Below are 11,030 nucleotides of genomic sequence, written 5' to 3'. Positions count from 1 at the left end.
TTATTTCTTGGTAGACATTGTGCTGCCACATAAAACAAAACCAGAAAGCCAGTGCTATGATGCAGGAAAAGTTTTATTGGGAATTTCAAACAGTAAAAGTATTCGAGTGAATACTAAGCATACTGGAAGGCAATAAAGCAAGAAGAACACATTTTAGTGAACAGCTTCTCCTTTAGAATTATTTTTTTCAGGCTGGAGGAAGAGTAGGGGGATCTACATTTATAGAACATTCTTTACATCTTCCTTTACATGAAGTCCCAATTACACATATTTACACCTGTGTTCTAATTTCATAGACATAGTGAATAGATCTTGTGCTTTTCTTCCTGATGGGAATTGGTGTGTTTCAAAGACATGTAGGCAAGTAAATATCACAGTAACTAGCAGGGGGAAGTGAGATAAAATTAAACTGGAAACAGCTGCATGTTCTAGATGGGCCTGATTACAAGGGATGCAGAACACTCTCCCAGCTCCCATTGGGATTGCCTAGGGAGTTAGGGTGCTCAGCATATCTAAAATCAGACCGAAATAGTCCACCACAGATCTCTTTATGTTTCCTCCTAGTTGACAGACCGTGAGAGCTTAGCAGGGGGAATAGCAGATGCTGCCTCTACGCCCCACTAGCCCATAACGGCTACGGCCCCCCCAAGCCCCAGAGCTGGACCCCAGAAGACCTGCACCACCATAGAGCCCTCTGCCAAATCCGCTGCCAAATCCGGATCCATAACCACCAGCAGCACATGGGGTGTTGCCTCCGACAGACACAGGCTCGCAACTGGCAGAGAGGATGGGTCCTGGGATGGTCACGACGACGGGAGGTGGCTGGATGACGACCTCTGCTGGTGGGATTTGGTTGACGCATGAAGGCTGGACTCCGGAAAGAATACCGAGACTAGCAGAAGGGACGCCGGATCCAACCAGGGCACTGGAGCCAAAGCCAGAACCATAGCCAAATCCACCGCCAAAACCACTGCCAAGGCCACCGCCGAAACCGCCGCCAAGACCACCGCCAAGACCACCGGCTGATCCAAAACCAACGACTGGGGTGGAAGCACAAGAGGGGACGGCACAGGATGGTCCACAGGAAGCCATGGTTGAGTCTGGAAAGACATAGGCAGGCACATATTATAGCCAAGAAACATTGTGATTCGCAGCAGCAATGAAAACTATGGGCTGCCTCCAACTATCAGTCTGAGTAGACATGTCCATTGATTTAAATGGGTCTGCTTAAATTACGACAAGCATGGGAACCAAGCCTCTGTATTCCCAGTGGCACAGTATATCAAGGCAAAGGAAGACCATCTTCATTTGCCCCCTTGTAAATCAAAATCAAATGTTGCCAGTCTTAATTTTAATTTTAATTTAAATGGAAAATTACCAAAAAAAATTCAAACATAAAATCCAAGAAAAGAAAAGAAAAAGAAAGCTAAACAACCCCCGCCCCCAAAAATGCCTACAAAGAGAACCATGCATCATAATAATCTTTACGTACATATACACATATTGACTTCCTACCTCTGTTTTGAGACCTTAACATTTTTAATCTTTCTGAATTGTTGTGTCTAATGTAAATTACCTCTATCTTTATACCTTTTTGCACCGTTTTTCAATTTCTTTAACCCTGCAAAGCTTCCTTCGTTACATACAGATATACTTACTCCAGAACAATGTTCCTTCATATATTCTTTAACACAATTCCATTCATTTGCTCTTTTTTTGGTCTGATTGTCCCCTTCAGATGCTGTAAATCTTGCCAAATTTATATATTCACAAAGTTTAATTTGCCATTCTTTTATTGATGGGATTTCTCGCCCTCCCCCCTTTCCAGTTTTTTTGCTATGAGTATCCTGGCAGCTGTTGTTGCATAGAGGAATACTTTCCTTTGATTGCCAGGGATATCATTTATAATTATACCTAAATTATACCAGTCTTTTGGGAGCAGCGGAAACATTTTATTCTTGAAAATAGTTATGGGGGTGGGTGGGAGGTGGCCTATCAGAAATCGGCTGCCGTATCTGAAGAACCGGGAAAAGAGGCATGGGTGTAATTTTAGTTCAACAACACCTGTGGACTCCAGATTGAAATATTGGTGCAGGGAGTTCTGAGCTAGATGATCTAACGGCCAATCTCATCATGGTTATGTTGTCCCTCACCAGTTACAAGCAGCATGCTTCTGAATACCAGCAGCTGGAAAGTCCAGAAGGGGAGAGTGCCATTGCATGTGGGCCTTATGGATGGGTTTTCAACAGGCATCTGATTGGCCTGTGTGAGAACAGGATGCTGAACTAGATGGGCCGTTTGCCCGATCCAACAGCAGCTCCCAATACTACTATTTAGATGTGGATCCTGGAAGAAATCTCTGCCCCCTCACACACAGAATTACATCTCTGTTTCCAAAGAGAGAAGAAATGTTAAATCAGTTTTAGGTTTCTATCATAGGTAGACTCTCCAAGCATATAGGATAAAACATGCCGAGCATGTGGCATTCTAAATCCCCAGCTAACTGTTGAAAGGTGTTGGAAATTCAAAAGAGCTGCAAGATATGTGTGTGGAAGTCTAAGAGATATACTTCAAAGGAACCAGGTAGCACAAATGCACCATGAAGATTTAGTATAAATGTGCATTACTATTTTAAATCTCCGAGTCAAGTCCTACTTTGGCAGGTATAAGTAAATGGGAGCAAACTGGAGCTTCTTCTGAGATGACTCAGTGTTAACTATTCTAGAAGCTCTCCATAAAGTAGTATTTCATAGAATCACAAACTGTAGCTTTTTACACCATCAATTCCTATCTCCCTGCTTTTGATGCAGGCAATCCAGACCTCCAGTGCAGGAGACATTGACTACCCAACTCTCTAGTCAATCGCTTCCTTCATCAAACCAATCGGTTTCTTTGGGGGAAGGATTCTGGCTCTGCTTAAAGCATCAGCTTTGTATGCAGAAGGCCCTGGTTCAATCCCCAGCATCTTCAGGTAGGGTTGGCAGATACACCCAGTGTGGAACCCAATATAGACTAGTTGTGGGGGATCCTTTACCCTCCAGGGACTGCTGAACTACTACATCCACCTTCCCTAGCCATTGGCCATGTTTGCTAAGGATGACGGGAGCTATAGTTCAGCAACCTCTGGAGGACCAAAGGTTTCCCACTCCTGGTGTAGACAATACTGAGCTAGGTATACCAATCATCTATCTCGATATAAGGCAGCTTCCTATGCTCCCTGTTTTCCTACAAACTATGCTATATCCAACCAAAATTGACCTTCCTCTAGCTTTTACCCATTTGATCTATGCAAGGACTTGGACAAGCCAAGCTTACCTGTGTTGTTTTGATGAGTGGGAAGTTGAGAGACGATGAGAGGTGAAGCTGTTGGTGAGCCGTGGAAGAAGGAGAGCTTTTATAGCATCCCTAATGGTTAGGAGACGCCCCTTCACACTTAATGTCTCAATTATCCACGATCAAAATCTGCTGCTTCCATCATAGTCTAAAATTGCTTTAATAAGACAAACGTTGCCAGGATGCCAACTCTGCAATCAGCTTATTACACAACATGTTCATTTTCCCCCTCCCATTTCTTCCCTCCGGGGATTGTTCACTGTGTTCCGTTGGCTTGGGAAGGAGTCTCGTTGGGGCGGAAAAGTAGGCCTTATTTCCTTTTCGTTCTGTTTTTAAATATACAGCATTTTTAAACAAATGAAAATACAAAGAAACAGCAACTACAACAGAGCCTCCAAGTGTCCCTATTTTCCAGGGACAGTCCCGGACTTACAGAAGCTCACCCGGTTTCTGATTTGGTCCCAGAATGTCCCACTTTTCCTTAGGATGTCCCAATTTTCATTGGAGAAATGTTGGAGGGTATGGAGATATGAATTCCCCTGAGCCTAGGAGATAAGTAATTATACAACCTTTAGAAGACATCTGATAGGGACGTTTTTAAATGTCTAATGTTGTATTATGTTTTTATATATGTTAGAAGCCGCTCCGAGTAGCTGGGGCAAACCAGAATCTCTAGCCATTTCGGAAATAAAATTCTAGGAAAAGATGTGCAGGTCCCCTCAAAGCAATTTCTGCGAAATCAGACATGAGTGTGCTGGGGACCTTGTATATTTTTCTGGAAGCTGCAGTTATTCACCTTTTCAAAGCCACAATTTCCAGAGTTCCCTTGTTTGTTAAGGACTTGATTGTTAAAGCACCCTGGGAATTGTAATTCTGTGCTGGGAATAGGGGCCCCCTAACAACTCCTCCCCTAAACAAATTGCAGCTCCCATTCTTTGGGGACTTTACATATCCATGACTATTTAAAGCAGCCTAATGGTGGTGGAGGAGACTCTTGAGAGTCCCATGGACTGCAAGAAGATCAAACCTATCCATTCTTAAAGAAATCAGCCCTGAGTGCTCACTAGAAGGACAGATCCTGAAGTTGAGGCTCCAGTACTTTGGCCACCTCATGAGAAGGGAAGACTCCCTGGAAAAGACCCTGATGTTGGGAAAGATGGAGGGCACAAGGAGAAGGGGACAACAGAGGATGAGATGTTTGGACAGTGTTCTCGAAGCTACCAACATGAGTTTGGCCAAACTACGAGAGGCATGCTCTGGTCCATGGGGTCACGAAGAGTCGGACACGACTGAACGACTGAACAACAACAACAACAACAACAACAACAACAACAATGATACTTCACCTATATATATAGATGAGATGGGTCTATATCTTTTTATTTTTATTTTTAAATGAAGACTGATTCAGATGAAAATAAAATAAAATAAAATAAAAAAATTCTTTCCAGTAGCACCTTAGAGACCAACTAAGTTTTTTCTTGGTATGTATCTGAAGAAGTGTGCATGCACACGAAAGCTCATACCAAGAACAAACTTAGTTGGTCTCTAAGGTGCTACTGGAAAGAATTTCTGTATTTTATTTTGTTTTGACTATGGCAGACCAACACGGCTACCCACCTGTAACTGATCCAGATGAATTGAACTTAAGATGGGGGATATGTGAAACTGAGAGAGATTGAAATTCATAGTCTTCCATTCCACCGTTCCCAGGACTCATTGGGGGAAGCCATGGTGATTGTGTTAAATGGATATTGTCGGTGGTGCCCAGAGCCGGATTTAGGTTTTGATGAGGCCCTAAGCTGTTGAAGGTAATGGGGCCCTATATGTGTCCAGCTGTCCTTTGTCAACAACAAGTTGTTACTGTTATTTGTGTTGAATATATGCTTTATGGTAATTTATGGACCTAATAGGTATCTAAAGCCATTTGCACATAACAAAATATGTATTTTATCAAAGTAATTGTTGAAGTGAAATACAATTAAGAAGTATATTAATAGTGGAATACAATTAGGAAGAGGTATATTAATAGTGAAATAATTATTAAGCTCTAACTTAAAATGATTTTTTATTCATAACAAACTTAATAATGCAAACACATTGGCATTTGACAATAACAAAAGTTCCTTTAGAAACAAAATTTACAAAGACTCATAATTTAGTCTCTAGAAACTTGCTATAACATGAACTAATAGTTCTAGTTACAGGTAGGTAGCCGTGTTGGTCTGCCATAGTCAAAACAAAATAAAAAATAAAAAAAATCCTTCCAGTAGCACCTTAGAGACCAACTAAGTTTGTTCTTGGTATGAGCTGAAGAAATGTGCATGCACACGAAAGATCATACCAAGAACAAACTTAGTTGGTCTCTAAGGTGCTACTGGAAGGATTTTTTATTATTTTTTATTTTGCTATGAAATAATTTGTTGTTGTTGTTCAGTCGTTCAGTCGTGTCCGACTCTTCGTGACCCCATGGACCAGAGCACGCCAGGCACCCCTATCCTTCACTGCCTCTCGCAGTTTGGCCAAACTCATGTTAGTAGCTTCAAGAACACTGTCCAACCATCTCATCCTCTGTCGTCCCCTTCTCCTTGTGCCCTCCATCTTTCCCAACATCAGGGTCTTTTCTAGGGAGTCTTCTCTTCTCATGAGGTGGCCAAAGTACTGGAGCCTCAACTTCAGGATCTGTCCTTCTAGTGAGCACTCAGGGCCGATTTCCTTGAGAATGGATAGATTTGATCTTCCATTATAATAATAGGTGTAAATATATGATGCAAACTACTTATAATTATAAATAGCTTTATTAATATGAAATTAAGTGTTATAACCTATAAAATTGTAGTTAATACAATTCATTTTTATATAATATCAGTATCACCATAGTAGTCTACACTGTTCATTGGGACAGCAGACCTTATTTGTTTTTTATCTTATATTTTGGAAATGTTCATCCAGGTTTCTTTCCTTTCATTTTTGGGGGGACCCCCAAGAGAGTGGGGCCCTAAGCTATAGCTTGTTTAGCATATACGTAAATCTGGCACTGGTGATGCCTGATCAGCTGAATTGTGTGAACCTCACAGGGCAATTCCAGAGTCAGCAATCTTAACAGGAGAAAAACCCACAAGCAACCTTGTGGCTAGAGGAACATCTCCATCCTTTGATGCCTTCTGCTGGTGTCAGGTGTCAGGTGTTGGCTGTTTGGGTTTCCTGCTAGAGGATTCTTGTTGGCTTTCCAAAATTGTTGACAAGATCAGAAGAAACCAACAAAGCAAGTTAAGTGCCATGACATGACCCCATGTAATCCTGCATTCCAGCATTAATTGGGCCGCTCTGCCCAGCTTGTAATTATTTGCCCATTAAGAAAATTGTAGTGTGTGCTTGTTAAAATTTTCAGTTTATAATTCAAATTGAATATTTTTTTCCATGCAAGACAAGCTTAAAGTTTGCACAGGTCAAGGCCGTCTTAAGTGTATCTGGCACCGTGGTGTGAAGATCCCTCCGGTGCCCCTCACACTCCGCCGGGCAGGGCCAGGCACAGCAGGGAGCTGGAGGGTGCAGAGGGGCAGGTGGGGACACTACCAGCTGTGCTCTGCCTCCACCTCCACCTGCTCGGCCGAAGTGCCGGTGCAGCGCTGCCGTCCAGGGAGCCCTGGCTGCAGTGCCAATGGGAGGCTCCCCGGCGGCTTCCCCACGTCCACAGCCCAAGAAGAGGTGGGCAAGAGCAGCACAGCCCAAGCCGAATGGGCAGAGACGGGGAGCGGAGCCTGGCAGCACGCCTCCCTCTCTCGCCACTCCGAGCCCACGGCACCCGGCAGCGGCTTCTGCAGCATGTTGGGCAGGGTGCGCTCCATGATGGCACAACTCATTGGGGGCCTGGTTGGCAGAGGAAGCCTCTCGAGCCTGCCGCCCGCCTCGGCCTCCTCTGGCTTGGTAGCAGCGCCTCTGCCTCCTCTGCCGCCCGCTGTCCCCGGGCCCATCTCCAGCACCACCACCGCTGCCGCCGTCACCAGCACCGGTCCCTCGGGCTCCTTCCCAGCCACCCCACACCCTCCTCCAGTCCTGCGCAGTGGCAGGCTGGAGAAGCGCTCTAGCAACCAATTGCGGCACCGAGAGGAGGGGTGGCTACCGGGGATCGCGGCCACCTCCTGGGTGGGGCGCGCAGCTAGAGAGGGACAGATGGAGGAAGGGAGGGATTGAGGCTGATCGCTGTGTGCCCGGCTTGCTGCCGATCACCTCCTTGCCTCTGCCGCTGCTGCTGCCACCTCGCTTCAGCCACCGCTGCCGGGAAAGGAGCGAAGCGGGCGAGGCGGACATGCAGGCGGCTCCATGTGCCTCCTCGATGCGCCCCCTGCTGGGCGGGCGCCGTGGTGCACCGCACCACTCAGCCCAATGGGAAGGGTGCCCCGGCACAGGTTTTACTTAATCATTCCTCCTTGACTTTTCTTAACAAATATTTCGGATTTGTGAGTTACACAATTCCCAAGGTTATATTTTCTACAAGGAGCAAACAAAAATTACACAGAAAAGGGCCTGTCGTATATGCAATCCAATGTAAACAAGCAGAGCTCACACAGCTTGGCCACTGGTCTTCCCAGCCTATAGTCTACGGACAGAGCAGGACTGGTGTCAAAACTCTGTGGAACATCTCCCCTCCTGCTGAGTGAGAGAGCAGAGGCATTCTGCCACCCTGCTTTGCTGCCAGGCAGGGAGGGGAGATCTCCCTCACATACACCTGGTGGTGTGACGCAGCTTTCCATTGGCATCACCTGAAGAGAGGAGCTGATGCAAAGCCAAACTTCCAGGTGGATGGGAGGATCCAGAAAGGGGCCCCTCCCATGTCTAGCAGGGGAATCATAGAATCATAGCATTGGAAAGGACCACCAAAGGGTCATCTTGTCCTACTCCCAACAATGAAGGAAGCTCAGCTGGAACATCCCTGACAGGTGGCCATCCAACCTCTGCTTTAAAACCTCCAAGGAAGTAGAGTCCACCACTCCTGAGGAAGATGGTTCCACTGTCGAACAGCTCTTATGGTCAGAAGGTTCTTCTTGATGTTTCGCTGGAATTTCATTTCTTGTAACTTGGAGCCATTCATTCATGTCCTACCCTCTGGAACAGGAGAGAACAAGTTTGCTCCATATTTGAAGATGGCTATCATATATCCTCTCAGTCTCCTCTTTTCCAGTCTAAACATGCCCAGCTCCTTCAACCTTTCCTTTTAAGGCTTGGTTTCAAGACCCTCTGTCATCTTGGTCACCCTCCTCTGCACACATTCTAGCTTCTCAATATGTATCTTAAATGGTGGCCCCCAGAACTGGACATAGTATTCCAGTTGTGGTCTGACCAAGGCAGAATACAGTGATAATATTACTTCCCTTTATCAATACCAGCACCAAATAATAATAATAATAATAATAATAATAATAATAATAATAATAATAATTTATTTATACCCTGCCCATCTGGCTGGATTTCCCCAGCCACTCTTGGCGGCTTCCAACAGAATGTTAAAATACAATAATCTATTAAACATCAAAAGCTTCCCTAAACAGGGCTGCCTTCAGATGTCTTCTAAAAGTCTGGTAGTTGTTTTTCTTTTTGACATCTAGTGGGAGGGCGTTCCACAGGGCGGGTGCCACTACCAAGAAGGCCCTCTGCCTGGTTTCCATAATTCAAAAGCATCAATTCTTTGGCGATCAGCCTTCTTTATGGTCCAGCTCTCACTTCTGTACATCACTACTGGGAAAACCATAGCTTTAACTATTCCAACCCTACTATCGAGTATAAAGATTTTATTCTCTTTCTACTGGTAGCCGTACATTTAATGATAGCATGTCACTGGAAATCTCGGGTGGAGGTACCTCTTGAGACAAGGTTCAATGAGATTTGGGATGTAGCTAGTTCAGAATGACTAGCTGGGCTTAGAAGAGTTGCATATGGTGCTATAAAGGGAAATGCCTTTGATGAAACCTGGTCTCCCCCTCTTTATATGTAAGGGGAAAAGAAAGTAAAGCTCTTTCATCAGGCTCACAAACCTGTCTGTGGAAAACCTATATGGACTACCAGTGTTTTAAGATCATGTAAAACAACACCATAAACTTAATACGATGTTCTTGTGTTTCCAGTGTCTGTATTGATGGGTGTGTGTGTGTGTGTGTGTGTGTGTGTGTGTGTGTGTATTTAAAGAACTAAGTTCAATAGGATTTGCTCTCTGGTACTGTATGTTCCTGGTCATTCTCAAAGTTTCTGTTGTTGGTGGTGGTGGTTGTTGTTGTTGTTGTTGTTGTTGTTGTTGTTATGTCTTTTCCCCATGACAAGGACTCGATGCAGCTCACAGCTACAATTTTATTCTGTTCCATTTATCTGTTGAAGGTGTTTCACAATTCCTTCCCTCACACATTTTTTTTTCCCTTTTCAAAAATCTCGCGAGGTAGATTTGGCGGAGAGGTTGTAATTGGATCAAAGTGGAAGGTGTATATGTGTATATGACACATATGTGGTTGGGAGATCAAACATGGGAGAGGCTTCCTGGTGTAGAATAGAATGTACCAATGTTCTTCTGAGAAATGTTGGAGGGTATGCCACGGGACTAGATGGGCCTTTGGTCTGAGCTAGCAGGCCTTTTCTTACATTTGTGAAGAAAATGCTGGGGTTGGAGAACCATAATTATGTAAAAGAGGGTACCGGTAACCTACTCCATCCAAGCTACCCTCTTCTGACGAGAGAGAGAGAGAGAGAGAGAGAGAGAGAGAGAGAGAGAGAGAGAGGAGAGAAAGAGAGACACTGTCATTAACTTGATGCTGCCTTGACAGCTAAGTTGTAAGTGATAAAGATCAAGTGATAAAGATCAAGTCTCTTCTCTCTCTCTTTCGCACATGCACACACACACAAACACATCAAGGCAGTCTGCTGATGCACCGATTTGGGGAAATTAACATTAACCATTTTAGATTTTGGGCAGGACAGGTTTCTTACCAGTATAATTAGAGTGCTCATTCCCTTAATTGGGGTTCTGATCTCTCAAAATTAGTTTGACAGAAACAAGTAAATTAAACAGCAGGTATGTCACCATGTTTAAGCTCCAGGGCACCCCCAAACATGTGGATTGCCTAGGTTTGATTTTTTTTTTTTTTTTTTTTTTTGCTGAGAATGAGAAAAGGAAATGAATGAAGAGGCAAAATATTTTGTGTGTGTGCTTTCTCCCCTAGTAGATGTGCCCCTCAAGATCTCCCACCTCCACAATGCAAATTGAGGTTGTTTATTTTTATTTTATTTTATTAAAAAAAACGATGAGTCCCTTCTAGGGATGGGAGAGAAAATTGGCACAGATCACATTTAAAGGGAAGCCTACCTAAATCACATTGCTGAAACAATAAGCAAAGCATACTCCGAAATTTGCACTTCTCTGAATTCTGCAGTGCTGTTCTCCAGCTAAGTAATGCATACAAAATGAGAAATACCTGTAAAACGTGAGTTAATGCATACATTCCTAAGCAAGGGGTCCTTAGGCAGACTGTTCCCACAGTCTCAAAGTTTCAAAAAAAAAATGTTTATAGAAATATAGGCAGCTGCCTTAGATCAAGTCAGGCCATTGATTCTAGCTCAGTATTGTCTGTGCTTATTGGCAGTGGTACTTCAGAGTTCTGAATGGTGGTTTCTCTCAGCCTTACCTGGAAAAGTTAGGGGTTGAATCTGAGAGC

General features: G+C 44.1%; 1 protein-coding gene across 1 annotated transcript; it reads right to left on the bottom strand.

Moving 5' to 3' along the window:
• Positions 1-553: 553 nt before the first annotated feature.
• Positions 554-3,387, bottom strand: LOC117061807 (glycine-rich cell wall structural protein 1-like). Its single transcript, XM_033174777.1, has 2 exons — positions 3,316-3,387; positions 554-1,100 (listed from the first exon to the last, which is right to left on the bottom strand). Exon 2 carries the CDS (start codon positions 1,090-1,092, stop codon positions 583-585), a length of 510 nt encoding a protein of 169 aa, XP_033030668.1. The 5' UTR covers positions 1,093-1,100; positions 3,316-3,387; the 3' UTR covers positions 554-582.
• Positions 3,388-11,030: the final 7,643 nt, after the last annotated feature.

Source organism: Lacerta agilis, chromosome 17 (genome assembly GCF_009819535.1).
Source record: "Lacerta agilis isolate rLacAgi1 chromosome 17, rLacAgi1.pri, whole genome shotgun sequence".
NCBI classification, from domain to species: Eukaryota; Metazoa; Chordata; class Lepidosauria; order Squamata; family Lacertidae; genus Lacerta; species Lacerta agilis.
Note: the sequence above shows the minus strand (reverse complement) of the source record. Positions and strands in the feature narration are given on the sequence as shown.